This window comes from Cavia porcellus, unplaced genomic scaffold (assembly GCF_034190915.1).
Source record: "Cavia porcellus strain 051 isolate PalLab524CR breed Dunkin Hartley unplaced genomic scaffold, mCavPor4.1 scaffold_23, whole genome shotgun sequence".
Classification (NCBI taxonomy): domain Eukaryota; kingdom Metazoa; phylum Chordata; class Mammalia; order Rodentia; family Caviidae; genus Cavia; species Cavia porcellus.
The window spans coordinates 10,905,285-10,924,327 of record NW_026947506.1 but is presented as its reverse complement, the minus strand read 5'-3'; the positions used below and the strand labels follow the sequence as shown (position 1 = coordinate 10,924,327).

The window sequence follows — 19,043 nt, the reverse complement described above, 5'->3', positions numbered from 1 at the left end:
TTCAGGCTCTCAGTGTGTTCCCCATCTTTTCAGTCTTCCCAGACCTTGGTTTAAGTCTGTCTGTGTTTCTGTATTAATTATTTTCTACATATCTACAGTATTTTTTATATTTGCTATTTTTAACTCTTCCCTTGGAAGGTTAGATTTAACAGATTTTTGTACGTTTCTTGATGATTGTCAAAGGTTAATCATGTCTCTTACTGCTGGCTAGATGACCTAATGAGTAATAAAAAGCTCAACTAATGAGTAGCTGAGAGACTACGTTTGTGGATCTCTCTGGAGTCAAGGGTATAAACACGTGAAGTTCCCTTTAGTCCGGTGTTTCTGGTTTTGGTTTTTTGCCAAGTTGCATTTTCATTGCCTGACCTCATGAAAAGGTCATCCTCATGTTCATCCAGTCAGCATGCTGTTCTGTAGCTTGAATATTGATAATACGTGATTTTTAAAAGATTTCATTGAAGTCTCTGTTTAGTAGTAAAGATGTCCTTTGTTTTATACCTCCATGGGTGATATAAAATATGCTTTAACTTGCAGGTAGAAAGCTGTTTTACCCTGTGGTGTTCAGCCTTTACAACCCTGCCATCGTCTATGCCAATCAGGATGCCCCCCCTCCCGTGGAGCAGCAGCTGGTGAGACTTTGACAGTGTTGGCCGTGAATGGCTCTGGAGACCTTCTGTGTGTTGTACAAGGGGCAAACACAAGCTTCCCTTACAAAGCACATTGTTTGCATCTCTTTCACACCTCTGCGCCCCCAGGAAAATGCTTTCACAATTAAGTGGTGAGGAGACCAGTGTAGGCCACAACGGAAACCTCATGTTCCAGAATGTGGAAATTGTGCAGTCATCTCTGCCAACTTAATTTTAGTAGCTTTAGTAACACTGAAGTTTTAATTTTAAAAACTCCACCCCTGAGCTAGGGTAGAATGACTGCCTAGCCTGTGAGACCCTGGGCTTCATTCCCAGCACTGAAAATAAACAACTCCACTAACATGCCAGCATCTGTTGGCATTCTCCTGACACACACATATCCTTCTGTCTCATCTGTAGGTGGTGTTACTTAGGAATGGAGATACAAGTGGGATCAAAATGGCAAACGACTCTGACACCTCAAATCCGTAAAAGATAAATTACTACAGGGCTGAGGATTTAGCTCAGTGGCACAAGCACAGGTAGTGAGATTGATCCCTGATACCAAAAAAAGAGATGAATTATTACAGAAAAATACGGGCTGAGCGTAGTGAAGCACACTTATAATTCAGCACTCTTGAAAATTAAGGCAGGAAGATCACAAGTTCAAGCCTTGCCTTGGCAGCTTAGTGACCAAATAAGACTGTCTCAAAATAAAAAATAACAAGAGAGGCTGGGGATTGGTTTAGTGTGAAGGCCTGGCCTCAACCCTCAGAATTACCAGGAGAGACAAAGGGAGAGAAGGAAAAAAACTAGGTGCATTAGTACTGGGAAGTGAGAGGAGCTGGCAGCAGACAGGAGGCCTGAGAAGTCTGCAGGGTGGCAGCAAGACCACATCCGAGCCAGCCTGGGCTGTGCAGTAGCAAAGCTAGTCTAAACTCCAGAGTGAGGCCCGTGGTAACTTTCCTGGAAACCTAATGTCATTATAAAATAGAAAGCTTATACATCAAACCTCATTGGGAAGCGAACAAAAGACCAAAAGCAAGTGCCAAATGGGTGAGAGGCACGCGGACTTGGGCTAGCGCTGCCATCTGACTCAGCAAGATGTGGGAGGAAGCGAGCGCCGACTCAGTGAGGCGGGCACCAAGCCTCATCCCTCTGCTTTTGGCTTTGCATGCTGCTAAGCTTCCATCACCTCAGTGAAGACAGAAACGTGCTCTACTTCCTTTTAAACTTGGATGCGAAGCACATGGATTAAAAAAATAAAAGTAAAAATAGACTCCTGGGGCTGCCAGCACAGGTGGAAAGAAGCAGCCAGCCCAGCCCCAAGCACTGGCTGGCCACCATTGAGACTCTCCCCTGGGTCTCAATGTGGGCCAAGAGAACCAGCCAGCCATGCCTTGGAGAAGCCATGAGTGTTTGGAGAAGCCCACCCCACACCCCAGCACCTCCGGGGGAACCTGGCTTAGGAGAAACTAGATGCCTGACCCATCTCCTACACTATGGATGGGCAGCCAGGGTGGGAAGTGCCTGCGACCCCACAACCTGCTTAACCAGAAGAACCCAGGAAAATGTCAAGACAAAGGAGCCAAAGGCAATCTCTGGCCTCCAGCTCAAACAGAAAAAGTCTAGGAGACATGGACATGGAGGAACACTGAGTCACGCACCTGAAATTTCTGGGACGATGGAAACTGAAGAAGCTACTTCATGAGGCTGTAAAAGAAATCAGATCAGAAGTAATATCTCAGGTGAAAGAAGTGGCAAACATAATAAAAAGGTTGCTGAGTGTATCTAAAGACGTAGACTTTAAAAAAGCATAGGAGGATGAAGGAAATCTTGAATGAATAATATAGTAAAGAAATGGAATGTATGAAGCACTCAAAGAGATATACAGGAAATTAAACACTCCATTGAAAGCTGGCAAAACCACTGGAAAGAAACTGAAGATAGACTTTTTTTTTTTGGTCTTTTTCCTTTTTACCGGTACCAGGGATCGAACTCACGACTGCCTGCTTTCAAGGCAGGCGCTTATGCCGCTGAGCTAAACCCCCAGCCCCTGAAGATAGACTTTCATGCCTTGAAGACAGGATTGCAGTTAGTGATTGCGAAAGGAAAGCTCTCTTAAAAATAACAAGGAACCAGGAAATAACATTCAAGGGCTGCAAGGTGACGCAAAAAAAAAAAAAAAAGAGTTATAGTTATCAATGAAAAAGCAGGCATCAACACATATGATATAAAGGGACTATTTACAGAAGTGATAGCAGAAAACTTCCCCAGCGTGGGGCAAAGGCCTGACAGATAAGTGAGACATACAGAACTCCAAGCAGCCATAACCAAAATACATCTACACCCAGACAAATAATAAAGATCTCAGAAATTCACAAGAACAGATACTAAAAACTGTTAGAAAAAAAAATCACTTAAAAAGGAAAACCTATCAAAATCATGACAGACTTCTCAATACAAACCATCAACTCAGCAAGAACTTGGAGTAAGTTTTTCAAATCCTGAAAGAAAACAACTTCCAACCCAGATTGATATACCCTGCAAAACTGTCTTTTAGAATTAATGGAGAAATAAGATACTTCCATGACAGAAAACAGCTGAAGGAGTACATGACCACCAAACCAACCCTAAAAAGAAAACTGAAGGTCAGTCAAGAGAGAGAAAAATGGCCATGGTCCCAGGAACAGCAGCAGAGTGGGATCACCAAGAGGACAGGCAGGTGAATGGAGGGGAAAGTAGGAAGCCAGTGACAGGAGAAAAGCATGGCAGAGACAAACCAGTACATGTTGGCCGTAACTATTAAAGTAGGTGGCCCCAGTTCACCAATAAAAAGAAACAGGCAGAGTGGAACAAGAACAAGATCCATCAATATGCTGTATACAAGAAACACATTAACTTAAAAGGAAATTCACAGACTGAAAAGTAGAGGAGAGAAAACTGTTCCATGTGACAAGGAACGAGAAAAAAAGCAAGGGTAGCTTGCCCATCAACCATCAGAATGGGTAAAAAAGAAACGGCATTTTTAGACAGTAGAAAGCTTCTCAGCTATGAAGAAGGAGAATTGGGCCAGGGATTGAGCTCAGCGGCACAAGCACCTGCTTGGAAAGCACAAGATCATAAGTTCAATCCCCAGTACCAAAAATATAAAAAATAAGGAGAATTGCGCAGCTCTAGTAGCTAAGTGGATGCAACTTATCATACTCTTGGGTGAGATGGTTCGGACTTATATAGGTTGTCTCCCTAGTATAATAAACTAAAGGTTAGTGGAATCCAAAAGGTACAGTAGATACCACGAAACTCAAAGGGGAGGAAACATCTAAAAAAGGAAAGTGGCGCCAGGAGTTTAGCTCAGCGGCCTAAGTACCTGCTTGGCAAATGCAAGGTCCTGAGTTCAATCCCCAGCATCAAAAAAAAGGAAGGTGGTAGCCATGGCCATGGTCAGTTCTGTATTATTTTGTTTCAAAGTCCGGTATCATTTTCATTGTTTTGTTTTGATTGGTTCTATTCTGTTCTATTTTGTTTGATTTATTACATCTGATGGTATGGGCAGTTATTTTGAAGTTAACAAGAGGCATTATAGCAGCCATTGTTGATATCCTATTATCTTGTTCTGAAGTGCTGTATCTCTTTCACTGTTTTGATTGGCTTTATTGTTTTTTGTTTGGTTTGGTTTTCTTAAAAATAAGAAATAGGCTGGGGATTTAGCTCAGTGGCATAACCCCCTTGCCCTGGCAAGCGCAAGGTCATGAGTTCAATCCCCAGTCCAAAAATAATGATAATAATATTTTTAAGTGATTCACATTAAACATTGAAATAGCCTTACTAGGAATAAATCAGAGCAGCTGTGTAGTATTTTTTTCTTCTGTGAAATTGCTGCTTTTAAAAGTCAAGCTTTTCTAACCATGGCATCATAAAAAAATTTAAAAATTCCCAGCCATGCGTGTGAGGCTGGTAGGGGGTCGGGCTCATGCCCTGGCCCAGTGACCCCCACGCCCGGGGTCCCCCACCAGGCTGCAGAGCAGCAGAGCAGCCAGGCACAGATGCTGACAGCATGAGGCGCAGGCACAGCAGCGGCAGCAAATGAGCTTGAGTTACCGTGCTGCAGCGAATACCATGAAGCGAGAGGAAAGGAGCAGAGACGTGACGAGAGCGCCGCATGTGAGGGAGGTGGAAATGGCGTGTGTGTTTTGGGCAACGCGTTCATGGTAACAGTGGCTAGTGTTCCCTGCTCTGCTTGTGTGCCCACTCATGGAGTCCTCTTAACAGATGGTGGCACAGCTGGCCTGCGTGGGGGTCCATATACACTGGGCAGCGTGCCACAGGGCCTGCTCTGGCCTCTGAGTTCAGTGCAGGTGGCAGGTCTGTTGAGTGGAGCCCCATACCCAGCGCCCAGTGGGTAGTGACTCACAGGGTCTTTGTTGTGGTAGAAGCAGAGAATCAGATGAGGTGGTAGGTAGCATGCAGATCAGTAAAGCAGGCCAAGTCTAAAGAGCAGTTAGAGGACATGTCCGTGCGTGCGGGCACATGCTCAGGCTTCCCTGAGAAGGAATTTGGGGACAGGAAGGGACCAGCCAGTGATAGCTGGGGAAATGCTCCAGGCAGAACAGCTGTGGGGCTCCCAGGGTGACGGGCACAGCGGGGATACCACAAAGCCATTCCCTTTGTGGTGGAAAGCACAGCAGTTCTGAGCCTTCCGTCTGTGTCCTACACCCGGAGGAGCCCAGCAGAAGAATTTCAGGCTTCTGGGCCACACAGCCCCGTGGTAACTGCTCAGCTCACTGTGTTGTGAATGTCACGCAGATTGCTATCGATGTACACAGCTTGCCAGCATGAGTTTGTCTCATGCCAGTTCGTGGCCCTGAAAGTAGGCAGGGGAGCTGGTCTCCCTGGCGACAGGAGCACCCCCACACTCCAGCTGTTCCTCAGGACAGCAGGCAGTCGGAGGTCTGTGTGGAGTTGATGGCTCTTGGACTCCAGAGCCACTGCCCATGCCAATCAGCATGGACTACATGACCAAGAGTAACCTCAGCATGCGTGGCATTCAGGACTTGAGTTCACTTGCTGTTGGGAAATCTTTTGCTCATGCAGATTGCTGTATTTTTGTTGGTTTTGTCAGGATTTAATAATTTAAGTATACATGATTTTCTGGTTGGGGGGACGTCTGTGTGTGTGGTGCTAAGAACTGAGCCTAGACCCTGTGCACTGAACTGTATCCCCAGCCTTTTGTTTTGTTTTGAAACAGAATCTTGCTAAATTGCCCAGGTAGGGCTCACATTTAGATCCTGCTGACTCCAAAGTATAGGAATTATAGGCATGTACCACCATGCCCAGCCAACAATAATTTTTATCAGTCACATGACAGGAAAAAGGTATCCTTTGGAAAATAATTTGTTTTGTTATGTATTAAATTTTCTAAATCAGGTCTGGGGTGCACATTTGTAATACTAGCACTCTGGGAGGCTGAGGCAGGAGATCACAAATTCAGGTGCATTTGGGCAAGACACTGTCTTAAAAACAAAACAGTTGGGGTATAGCTCGGTGAAAAGATTCTGGGTTTAACCCCCAGCACCAAAAATAACAAAGAAAAGAAACTTCTAATTCTTAAGAGATTAAATTGATTTTTTTTTTCCTTTTCTTTTTAAGGTTCATAAAAAGGATTCTGGTTTTTGGCGAGATTTTGGCTTTGGAATGACTTGTCAGTATCAATCAGATTTCCTGTCTATTGGTAAGTGAGTTTGAGGATAGAACTTTATGGATTTATCATAGACTTTATAGCATCTTTCTTTCTTTTTTTTTTTCCTTTTGGTACTAGGGCTCAAACTCAGGCTTGTTGGGCAGGTGCTTATGCCACTGAGCTAAATCCCTGGCCTGGCATTTTTCTAAAAGGTATCAGAATTTGAGTTTTCCTAGTATTTCCAGTTATATCTAGAAAAATAAAAGGCAGAATGAGTTTATAATTAATGTTATTTTATAAGCTAAAATGATGTTAAAGATACTAGTATAATATGAAATTTATTAGTTCCTTCAAAATCAAAGCACTGCTAGTTTCAAAAATCATTTGTTTAATGTTTTACCATATTTGCAGTTATTCGGAGTACTCTTCAAAATACATCCCTCAAAAAAACAAACAAACCCTCCCTTGCTGTGCATGGTAGCACACACTTATAATCCCAGCATTCAGGAGACTGAGGCAGGAGGATCACTGTGAGTTCAAGGCTCTCCTGAATCGTATAATGAAACCCCGTCGAAAAGACCAAAAACAAAAACAAAGGGTCTCTAGCCAGGTGTGGTGGTGCATGCCTTGGGAGAAGAGGCTGGGGCAGGAGGATGTGAGGGCAGCCTGGGCCAGATAGTGGGTTCAGTGCCAGCCCAGACTATGTAGATCTGTGTCAAACAAAGACCTTGCTGTGGCTGTACTATTGTGCTGCTAGCTGCGAGGTGTGTCTAGTCTCTGGACTGCCATAGTTTTTAGACATGAACCCTTTTTAGTTATCTATCGGACTATTATGCAGAATGTCTGATTAAAGACAGAGGAAAGAGCTGCTCTTTCCAGTGCGATTGAAGAAGTTGTTCAGGCCTTGGAGTCACTGGCTGTGCTGTCCACCCAAGAGCAGAGTTGTGAGGAAGAGCCTGAGCCGGCCTTGGTACCCAGCCTGGGTCTGTCTTCCCCCCAGAAATGAAGTGCCAGAGAGCAGGAAGGGAAGCGGCCAAAATTACTGCACTCTCTTGATTGATTTATTGTTTATTATCCCTTTCCACAGCATAGGACTCATAGAATATGTCCTGTGTCCATGCTAGGGCCATGTGACATTTAATTTCATAATTAGCCATTTGTTTTGGAAATCTCTCCACTGTGTCCCTTTATCTATCATGGGAAATCAGGAAATAATGATAAAAGCTACTAAATTAAACTAATGCCCTTTTCCCTGAAAACAGTAAATGTTTCTTTCAAAAATAGACTTCAATATGTTTTTAGCAGTATCTTGAGTGCTTAAAATGCCTTATTTCTTTTTTATATTACAGTGTTACTTACATAAAACATCAATCTAAAATGTACCCATGACCTGAGAGGTACAGTTACCACCAATCAAATTTAGACTGTTGTCACCCAGAAAGAAACCCAAGGCCTGTTTCCAGCCAGCCCCCTTCACCCCAGGGCTGAGCATCCACTGGCCGCATCTGTGGCCTGGCCTCTCTCTTCCAGGAAGCCACTGTAGTGCAGCCCTGCGGCCTGTGGTCCTCCTGCCTGCTGCTTCCCCGCAGCCTGCTGTGCCCAAGGCTGATCCGTGGCATGGCAGATGGCAGGGGCTTCGTTCATTTTTACAGGCAGATCATGCTCCTTTGTGTAACTGTGCTGCGTTTTGTTTATCTGCTTGATGGTAGATTTTGGGGGTTTTTTTCCTTTTTTGGCTGTTATGAATCCTGCTAAAAACACCTGTGTATACCTCTGTTCTTCAGCTGTGTACCTAGCACAGACTTGCTGGGTCCTGTGGTAACCTCTGAGGAACTTCTGTGCTGTTTTCCAGAGTGGCTGTACCAGTTTATCTTTCTACCAGCTAAGTGTCCCCACCTTCCCCTGAGTAGCATCCTGCTTCTCTTGTTTCTTGTGATCACTGTGGGTGAGGTGGCATCTCATTGTGTGTTTGAGTCAGTTTCCTGCTGACTGATAATGATAAGCGTCTTTTGTGTGCTTATGGCCAGGTTATATATCTTGCTTAGTGGGGTATCTGTTCTTATCTTTTGCACGTTATTAATTGGGTTAATGGGGTTTGTTGGAATAGACACAATAGTATTGTTCATTATTGGCCAATATGTCTGTATTGTTTTCTGCTCCTTTCTGATTGTTCTCTCCCTCTGATTCTCTCAGTGTATGTGTGTTGGTGCACCCTGCCTTTCCCTGAAGCCCACTTCATCCTCTTTGTTCTTTCTTCCTCTGTTCATCTGAGTGCTTGCGCTCCATGAAATTGTCTTCAAGTTCTCTGAATTTCTCCTTTGTTAGTTCAGATTTACTGTTGAATTGCTCTAATGAATCTTTCATTTCCTTTATCATACTTTTTAACTACAGAAGTTCCATTCAGCTCCACATACGTAGTGTATATAGTATGTGTAACATCTGTGTCTTTGGTAGTAGTCTCTATTTGATAAGACACTGTCATATTACCATCTGCTACTCTTCAAGCATAAGTTGTTTTGACTCTGTGACCGTTCTTGGAGTGACTGCTTGGGGACCTCTGTCTGTTGAAGAAAACACGGGCCCTATCACTGCAGTCTTCGTCACTTGCTTTTTCTCTGGTGTATGGCCCACCTCCCTCTTCTTTGTGTGCTGTATACTTTCTGTTTTGAAAACCAATGTTTTAGGTAATGTGTTGTGGCAACTCTGGATACCGACACCCCACTCTTCCGAGGCTTGTCTTTGTCTTTTCTTATCCCCTCATGGATGCGGCTGAACTGTTTGGTGAATTCGTTCTCCTTCCTCTTGCACCCCTACCAATGCCAGACCTCTGTTGCCACTCTCAGAGCACTTGCACTCTCTTCCTGGGTGCACTGCATTTGGCAGGGCTGTCTTGGTCTCTTCCTATGCCTTTATTGGTCCATTGCTGCTCACTAATTGCTGTCTTGTTTTTGACAGTGCTCAGGGTATAAATTGCTCTGTGATGTGAACCAGTTAATTTGGGCTTTTTAAAAGGGTAATTTTGGAGGCCATCTTTGAGGTCGGTGTGGAGCCCAGAAGGGATCTTCTCAGCTGTCTGTCTCCGGGGTGCCCTCTGGTAACCTAGCCAGCCTGTGGTTAGCTGTTGTCTTCATGGAGTCACCGTCCTCCTCTTAATTGCTTATGACCACACTGTTATTTCAAAAGCCCCCTTCTTGAAGCTTGACTTTCCTTATACTCTGTTTCAAAGATGGTCAATTCTTTTGAAAAGAGCATTGGAGCTCTGTGTTCTTGTGGACCTCTTCTCTGAGCTTCTCTTGGAACTGAGGACCACAGTTGTGCACTTCCCGTAAAGCAAAGTGATATCCCTGTGCTACAAGCGAGTACTGGGTAGAGGCAGTGGGGGCTCCAGTACTCTCTGCCTGCATGTCTAGAGTAAAGCCTAGGGGTGTAACTGGCTGGTGGTGAGGGAAATGATACCACATTTTTAAGTTCACAGTTTAAAGGAGAGGTTTATGTTGGCTCACAGCTTCAAAGGGTCCAGTCCATGGTTGCTGGCTATATGACAGAAGCATCATGGTGGAGGGGCACGGTGGAGCAAAGTTGCTTAGTTCATGGTGAGTCAGAAGTGGAACAACGGAGCAGTGCCAGAGAGGAGGAACCGGAGCCCAGATACAGACTCTAAGGTCTTACCCAGTGATTACCCAGACATACCCAGAGTGTACTTTACTAATCTCTGGGTGGCTGACAAGCCAGTCCAGTTGACAATACAGCTTAATTGTCATATTCCACACTTTTCTCATTGATGAGACAAAATGCCCAACATCCATAGTTAAGGGAGGAAGGTTTGTTTGGCTCACAGTCTGTAGAAGTTTCAGTGCATAGTCATTTGGCTCCAAGGCAGGGTGGCATGGCAGGGAAGCACTGAAGAGGAGAAACAGTTCATGGTGGGCAAAAGGTAGCAAAACAAACAAGGGGTGACCACAGCTCTTTCTATCCTTTATGTCTTATCCAGGCTGTGTAGGGTGGGTGGTACTCACACCCTTAATCCTGATGCCATGATTTTAGCATTGTACTGTGAAACAATTCTAGCATCCCACAGTCTAGATCCAGCCACTGCTGAAAATACCCACCTATGATGGATGAGGCTTTGGGGAGACATCTAAACACGAGTTACAACATACTCCTTGTCAGCTTGATACTCAAAACATGTCTAAACCATGCTTAGCCTCCAAATTAGACAGAACTAAGTTTATAATCCTGCCTCACATGATACAGTTATCCTTCATACAACTGAAAATGGAATAATTTCTTCCCCCGAAGTCTCAACAGTTCAGAGTTGAAGCCTAGTCTCCTCTGAGATTCTTGGTGAACTCTTAGCTGTGAACCTCTGTAAAATTTAAAAGTGAGTTCCTTAATATCAAAGTACAATTACACTCATTCCCAAAGAAGAACAGAAAAAAGTGTCAAAGCAAGCCAGAAACCCAGCAGTGCAAACAGTAAGTCCTGTAGCTCTGGACCTTCTGGGTCACATGGTGATGAGATACGAGGTCCAGAGAGAGGGCTGAGGCAGCCCCCCGCGGCCTTCTTAGTGTAACCCATATGTCTTCTGGGCCGGTTCTGTCCTCTGCCTGCAACTTTCCTTAGCCAGCATTCCGTGTGCCCAGCATCTGTTCTCCTGGGATCTCCGCTGCACCTTTCCTTTCCTTCTCATAGCTTCAGCAGCCTCCTCTGAGGGCCACAGTGTCTGGTTTCCCAAGCCTGCCTTTGAAATCATAGTGGAGGGGCTGGGGATTTAGCTCAGTGGCATAAGCACCAGCCTTGCAAGCAGGCAGTCGTGAGTTCGATCCCCGGTACCGATTAAAATGAAAAAGACCAAAAAAAAAAAAAAAAAATCATAGTGGAAGCCTCCATGACACCACAACTGTTGCATTTCTCATACTTGGAAAAGCAGTATTATATAGATGACACCGAGGTCAGGAGTATGACATGAATGACACCAGCACGAAGATGACCTTGGGTCGTGGCTGGAGTGGCCTCTGAGTGCCTGGATGGCTGAGCACGGTGGAGTCCTAGGGAACCCCAGGAAACCAATACCCTAGGCTGCTCTTCCTTAGCAGAGGGCCTAGGGCCCTCTGTCCTCCAGTGAAGGGTTTATACCTTTGCACCTTTGAGCCTAATGACTGGGGCCTTGCTGATTCCCAAGATGCCCTCAAGGTGGCATCTTGAGCTGTTTCAAAATACTTGGTGTCTTTTTAATGGCACAAACCTTTTCAGGAACAACACCTCGTTTGGCCCCAGGTTCATACATGGTATTTCTGTGGGCCAAACTTAAGTTTTTCAAATTTTTCTGCTCTACTCTCTGCCTCAGTTCTCACAGTATATCTGGCTAAAAAGAGCCAGCAGTACCCATGCCACAACCTGAAATCTTCAGCAACCTTAAAATTTCCCTGATCGGATCAGTTAGTCTGCTCCCTTTAAATCCATGCTCAAACAAAGTTTTAGGACACAGGCAGAATGTAGTCAATTTATTTGTCAGAATGTAACACACTTGGCCTTGTGTCCAGTTCTCCATTAAGTCTTACTTCCCAAATGAAAACTCATGAACCTGGCCTTTACCGTCTCATTCCTATCAGCATTTGGATCTGAGCTCTGACCAGAATTGCTCTGTGTACAGATTTGATGGCTTCTCAGGCCACATCTTTGAGCCTTCCTAAACACCTCCTGCAAACCAGTTCCAAAGGCTGCAGAGCCACATGGTCAAGTAGAGTCACGGCAACAACCTGACTGCTTGGTACACCTCCAGCTTAGAGGGGGATAGGCTTATTTGGCGCACAATGTCAGATGGTTCAGTCCACCGTGGAACAGGCTCCAGAGCAGAAACATCATGCAGAGAGGTGCCGTGGAACAGCACTGCCTGAGAGAAAGGGGCCAGGACCACACATACACCCCAAGCTCGACCTGCATGACCCACCCCGATACACCCAGGTGTGATCTGATGATCTCCTGGGTGACCGTCAAGCTTAACTGTCACATTCTCTCATTGTGCGTATGTTGTGCCTTTTGTAGTTGCCCCACAGCTCCTGGATATTTCGTTGTATATTTTCAGACATTTTTCTCTTTGCTGTTAGTTTTGAAGTTTCTGTTGTCATATCCCAAAACTCAAAGATTTATTCTTCAGGCATGTTCAGTCTTCCAACGAGCTCATCAAAGACGGTCTCCATTTCTCGTATATGTTTTTGATCTATAGCATTCCTTTTTTGATTCTTTCTTAGAATTTCCATTTTGCTTATGTTCCTTACCCAACATGCTGTCTACTTATTCTGTTAGACATATTAATTGTAATTGTTTTAAATTTCCAGCATGGTGATTCCAGCAGTCCTGCCTCATCTGACTCCGGGTCTGGGGTTTACTTTCTTCAGACTGCCTTTTGCCCTTTACTTTTTCTGTTCAGAGCTGAACTGAAGGCAGTGGGTGGACAGGACAGTAGTCCACAGGCTTTGGGTGACATGGGAGGCGGGGGAAGGGGCGCGCTTTTAGCTCTGAGAGGTCTGGGACTTACAGAGGCCGTGTCCCAGCAGGCCGCCCTTCCTCTGCAGCAGGGCGGCTCTGACCTGGGGCCAGTGCTTCCCTCAGCTGCGCGCCACGCCCTCTTGAGCCTCACACAGCTCTCTCGAGATCAGGCTCGCTGAGAATAGAATACCCAGGTGTGTTGCAGAATGCTGCCTTTCCCCTTCCCGTGCCGGAATCATCAGAGGCTGCTGCTGCTTCATTTGGAGCCTCGTCTCAGGCTGTTTTGCTGATTACCTTTCTCTGCCTCTGGTAAACCTCTGCAGATAGACATTTTTTAGTGTTTGGGCCTTGCCCTTATACTTCTTCAGAAATGTAAATAATTTCACTCATTCCCATGACTTCAAATCATCTGTGTATCCCTCTCCAAATTTCTGTCTCCAGCTTGGCCCTCTCTTCTGTTTTCCCCTCTGGGAAGTTTTTGCAGCCCAGGAAAACTTGTGTCTCAAAAGATAAAAGAAGAAAGGCGAGCTGTGGTGCTGCATGCTTGTAATCCCAGCACTCAGGATGCTGAGGCAGGAGGATCGCCACTACACAGGGAGCTCAAGCCCAGCCTGAGTCACATAGCAAGACCCTGTCTCAAAAAAAAAAAACCAACAAAAAACGAACCCTTGATCGTGATGATAGTGTAGGTGACGTATACTTCCTTCTCCTTCACTGATTTCCTGCAGGACTCTGAGGTTTACATCATGTACTCAGAGGCTTGGCCTCTTTGTCATGCTCCCGGCCCCGAGAGTGAGGCAGCTACTGGCCAAATGCCATGAGCCGGTGGGCGCCGTCCAGTGCTCGTACGGGGCCAGGCTGTCATACTAAAGCAGAGCCCTGAAGTCCGGCTGATGGCAGGTTTGTCCTCCTGCGGCCGGGCAGCCACTGACTGTGTGCACTGATCCCTCCGCAGGTGGGTTCGACATGGAAGTGAAGGGCTGGGGTGGAGAAGATGTCCACCTGTACCGGAAGTACTTGCACAGCGACCTGATTGTGGTCCGGACCCCGGTTCCCGGTCTGTTCCACCTGTGGCACGAGAAGCACTGTGCCGATGAGCTGACGCCGGAGCAGTACCGCATGTGCATCCAGTCCAAGGCCATGAGCGAGGCCTCACACTCCCACCTGGGCATGATGGTCTTCCGGGAGGAGATCGAGATGCACCTGCACAAGCAGGCCTACCGGACGAACAGCGAGGCCGCCGGCTAGCACTCAAGGCGAGTGGCGTGCAGTCTGACCACAAGCCCACAGTGTTCGTGTGGCCTTAATTCCTCTTCTAGAAGCCAGGCCTGTCCTGAGGAGATGTGTTTCTCACACTCATTCTGATGTTTCTGCAGTTAACCAAGTTACGAGAAGGAAAAGTGAGTGTTTGAGGGCAGAGCCTGCTTTGTGACATACTACATGGTGGAGCAGTCACAAAAGGAAACCAGTGTTTGCCCTACAAGTGCTTGGGGGATTATGTAGCATCAGACAGCGTGGCAGGTGCAGGACGGCAGGCTGGCCTGGAGCACAGAGGCTTCCTGTGGGCACAGGCAGCTGTGCCATCTGCTGACCAGCACAGCAGTCAGCCTGCCTCCCTTTCAGATGAGAGCTTTGTTTATAGCTTGCGGAAGCAGTGTGGAATGAAGCACTGCATCTGAAATCCCACTGGTCGACAGAACTTAGAAAGAAACCCCGCAACATCCTGTTGCTTAGCCCCCAGAGGTCTATTCCTAAGCAGACGGGGAACGTACAAAGTAGGTTAGAACATGAAGTATATCGCCGTGTTCTGGATCAGTAGCGTTGCTGTCAGCTGCTTTGAGTGAAAGAAGTAAATATGGAAATTTTTTTTTGTTGTTATTTTTTTTTAAGACAGGTTTCATTGTGCAGGTCAGGTGGTCTCAAACTTACTTTACAGCCTAGATTGTCCTCAAACTTGCAGTGATCCTCCTGCCTCGGCCTCCCGAGTGCTGGGATAACACTGGGATAACAGGCATGCACCGCATGCCTGGCTTGGGAACATTTTTAACAGAGCATTTTATATATTGGCGTGCAGGCTGCCAGCCATGTCCCGAGTAGCAGTTCTATAAGCTGGACACAAGGGTTTGGTTTCTGCTTTGTCTTTCCTCAGGCATGGATACATTTATATTATTATCCTTTGTTTTCTGATATGCTGACGTTCGCTACATCTGTATTTACATTGCTATAATACTTTGAGTGGAAAGAGAATTTCTCTAAAGGAGAAAACCAAATGAGGTATAAGATCAGCCTGGTAGAAGAGCAAGGCTGGTGTTCCAACAGAAAGGAGAATGGCAGCGGCTCTAAGGAAACGCATCAGAGGCAAACGATGTTTTACTCAAGTCTGACACCAGAGGGAGAAGATGAGTGAGCAGCGGTGCTCAGACCAGACGGAGCCACAGGTCCATCACACGCGGCAGCCAGCCCTTTACCACTGGGGCATTGGCTGCATCCAGAGCTGGGAGAAGAGTTGAAAGACCTAAGCTTTGTAACCTTTGCCTTTAAGATGCCCCAGTGTTTGTATATAAACCCCAAATTCACAGGAGAGGCACAGTCACTTGTGTATCTGAAATCTTGCAGATTGCAATTTCCAGGTGCTACATGAGTCCAATTTTACAGTGACTAACTGTTCGTACAAATTTTAGGTTAGGGGAGTATTTCTTAGGTTACGTGAAAGCTCTCTCCAAAGTGAGGCAGGCCATTGTCTCCTTTTATATGCAGCTATTTATTATGAAGACCACTGAATTATGGTATTAAACTGAGAGAATTAAGTTATTTGTAACAGCTGCCACTTGCCTTCGTGGGAGAATCAGATGGTTTTTCCGTTACTCTTATTTTTTTAAACTGGTTTATAATCTAAAGATGGAAGCTAAGCAGTGGAACCGTCACTATGTTGTGACATTAAATGGTACTAATAAAGTATTTTATTACTAAGTATTAAATAACATGGTAAATTAACTTATGTTATAAAGTCTCATAATTCCAAAAATGTGTGTTATATACCATTATGTACTTAATAATAAAGCAAACCCCAGAGCCCCACCCCCCAGGTGGACATATTGGCTTCCCGGTGCTGGGCCCTGGGCACCCTTCCACACTGCCAACGTAGCTGACTGTGGTGTTCCCACTTGTTTCTCCTCATATTTTCCAATGGCATGTGTATCTTTGCCCGATATACTGTTTCATTTTGCCCAGTCTAGAATATAAAGTATTATATATATATATATATATATATATATGTATATACGTATATGTATACATATATATAATTTCATTATATGTCCTCTTACTCAGTATTGTTTTCGGAGTTTATCCATTGTTAATCTTGAAATTCACTTCTATTACTGTTAGTTCAGTGATACTCTATTACGAGTATACCGTGATACTTTCAAATTCTATTTTATTGATAAATGTCTGTGGTGTTTCCAGTTCTGCGTTACTTCGTTGTCTGCAGTCTGACTGTTGCGCGTCTCACCTTGCAGCCCTGGCCATGCAGGTTTCGTCAGAGCTGTTGATTCCTGCCAGAGAGTGGGCGGTAGAGATGAACTGTAGTCATGATTTGCATTTCCAGCCTCTTTGCCCATGCAGGTCCCAGGAATTCCTTACACTCTCCTACAGCAGTTCTCCTTGGGTAAATGTTTGCAGGTATCTCCCAGGATGTGATTCGTCTCTTTCCATTCTGCTGGTATTTTTTGATGAACAAAAGTTAATGTGGAAAAAAAAAAGTTAATGTGGGTTTTCTTATTCCCTTGTGATACCTTCTTTTTAAAATAAAGTTTATTTTTGGAACAGTTTTTAAGTTCAGAGCAAGACTGAGCAGAATAAAAAATAAAACCTAGAGAATGGGAATAGAGTTCAGCATCACAGCACCTGTCTGGCAAGCGCCACGCGAGGTCAAGGGTTTGATTCCTGGTCCACCCCGCCCAAAAAAGACTGAGCCGAAGGTGCAAGAAGTGACCCTATCAAGCAGTGTCCTCCACCCAAGGGCTTACTGTCTGCACTCTGACTTAACCATGGTTAGAAAATACTAAGTGGGGAATCCTAGAAATAACCTATAAAACTTTAATCTGTGCCCTTCTGAGTAGTGTGATGAAACCTCACGCGGTCCAGCTTCCAGCTGCCTGGGACAAGCGCCACCCTGTCCAGCCAGCCCCTGCCCTGCCTGCTGCCCACCGTGCACCAGTTGGGCGTCAGGCCCCCCCTGGCCAAGGGTGATGTCTGCTCCCTTGGGAAGGCCAGCCGGCACCACAACACTGTGCAGCTTCCGCGCGTACTCAGGGTGCAGGTGTGGTCGCGTCCTCACTCACCGCGTGAAGGGTGAGTGCAGTACGGCGGCTTTCAGGACCGACCACGTTCACGAGCTTTGCGTGGTATATTGACGTTAGCTCAGCAGCATAAGCGTCTGCCTTGCAAGCAGGCAGTCGTGAATTCGATCCCCTGTACCGATAAAAAAGAAAAAGAAAAAAAAAAAGTATATTGACATAACTGTCCTAGCATTGACCTGTTAATGTGCTTAATTTACAAGTCAAGCTCTTATCCTCTGTTTGTATACATAATGGTGTTTGGCTCTACTCCGGTTTCGTGCATGCGCTGCGTCTGTCACGACCTCGGGATGAGGGGGCAGCTGTCCCTCGCGTTCACACACATGCACAGCCCCCACCAGTGCCCCGTCCTGGGGTGACACTTAGGTTAGGGTCGATGGACCCACGTCTGCACACGATAACCCAAGTCGCCGTTCACATTGGGCTCCCTCTTGGGGTCGGATTGTCGCATAGACCATGTTTCACTCACCTACGGATGGACAGCTTGGGTGCTTCCTGGTTTTGACAATTTTGAACAAAGTTCTGTAAGCATCCATTGGCGGGTTTTTGTTGGGATGTGAGTACTCAGCCCCTTTAGGCAAACCAAGGAGCACAACTTCCAGATTGTGTGGTAGCGTGTGTTCGGTGTTGTGTAACTCCCACAGGCTTTTCTAAAGTGACTGTGTCACTGTGCGCCCCACCAGCTGTCAACAAGCAATCCTGTTCACCTCCTGATAGCATGTGTGGGTCTGTTCTATATTGGCCGTTCACCTCGGGCCCAAGTGATGTCCCACTGGTGCCTGGTTTGCATTTCCCCGTGGACACAGCGATGGGCATCTTTGCTTGTTTCCTTTCCACCATGTCTTTGGTGAGACGTTGGCTTCTAATTTTTATCATTGGTTATAACTTGATAATAGAGAAGAGTTTCTTAAAGGTAATGCATATTCTAAACGTCTCACAAACAGCTTTGCTGCTCTCAGATCTGCAGCCTAACAGAGAAGAGTTTTGTGATGTCAGTTGAGTGTTGCATTCCTCATTATCCAGCACCACCTTTCGGGGAGCCTGTACCTCGCCCCCACAGGTCCTGCCCATCCTGGCCAGCTAAGGGCAGAGGCGCTGCACCTTCGTGCCTGTCTGGGAGTGCCTGGCCAGGTGCCTTGCTCCTGAAAGCAACCGTGGCTGTCACAGCCTAAAAAGTCATATAGACGTTAAAATAAACGTTTCACAAAAAAACTGTGTGAGTCTGGGATCTTACTGAATCTCTAATCACTTTAAGAAGAACAGCTTCAGGGGCTGGGGATTTAGCTCAGCCGCATAAGCGCCTGCCTTGCAAGCAGGCAGTCGTGAGTTCAATCCCCCGTACCGATAAAAAAAACAAGAAAAAGACACAAAAAATTTAAAAAAAAAAAAAAAAAAGAACAACTTCTGTGAGATGTGGAGTCTTTAATTCCTAAACATCTGTCTACTGTGCTGCCTTTCAGGTGAGTTTATAATTTTTAAACGTAGCAGACTTATATGTATTTTTCTTTAGATTTCTGCTTTTCAGTAGCATTGTACATGTCTCTTACCAATTTTTATTGTTTCTTGCTGATGTTTAGAAATCATTGGTTTTGCATGCTAATTTTTGTGTTCAGAAACCTTCCTAAAATCTCTTTAATTCCAGTAATGTACAGTGGTACCTCAGTTGGCGAATGCTTTTTTTTTTTTTTTTTTTTTTTGTTTTTGTTTTTTTTTTGTTTTGTCTTTTTCCTTTTTACCGGTACCAGGGATCAAACTCACGACTGCCTGCTTGCAAGGCAGGCGCTTATGCCGCTGAGCTAAATCCCCAGCCCCTGGTGAATGCTTTTGTTTGCAAGGAGTTTGGTTCACAAACAGAGCATCTGGCAACACTTGAGTTGGGTTTTGTTTGTT

At 45.5% G+C, this 19,043-nt stretch overlaps 1 protein-coding gene and 1 long non-coding RNA gene across 4 annotated transcripts in view; one reads left to right on the top strand and one right to left on the bottom strand.

Moving 5' to 3' along the window:
* Csgalnact2 (chondroitin sulfate N-acetylgalactosaminyltransferase 2) overlaps positions 1-16,625 on the top strand; it is a 37,707-nt gene extending 21,082 nt beyond the window's left edge. Inside the window, exons 6-8 of one of the 3 annotated variants that reach the window (XM_003466110.5) lie at positions 535-629; positions 6,276-6,357; positions 13,751-16,625. In XM_003466110.5, the coding sequence (XP_003466158.1) occupies positions 535-629; positions 6,276-6,357; positions 13,751-14,043 (470 nt within the window). In that variant the 3' untranslated portion in view covers positions 14,044-16,625. Of the gene's footprint in view, positions 1-534; positions 633-6,275; positions 6,358-13,750 lie in introns of those variants that run through there. The other 2 variants (XR_010042138.1, XM_063233572.1) reach the window with 2 other exon arrangements.
* On the bottom strand, positions 16,215-17,306 carry LOC134472285 (uncharacterized). Its single transcript, XR_010042140.1, has 2 exons — positions 17,139-17,306; positions 16,215-16,510 (listed from the first exon to the last, which is right to left on the bottom strand). It is a non-coding gene; the product is annotated as an uncharacterized LOC134472285 (long non-coding RNA).
* Positions 17,307-19,043: the final 1,737 nt, after the last annotated feature.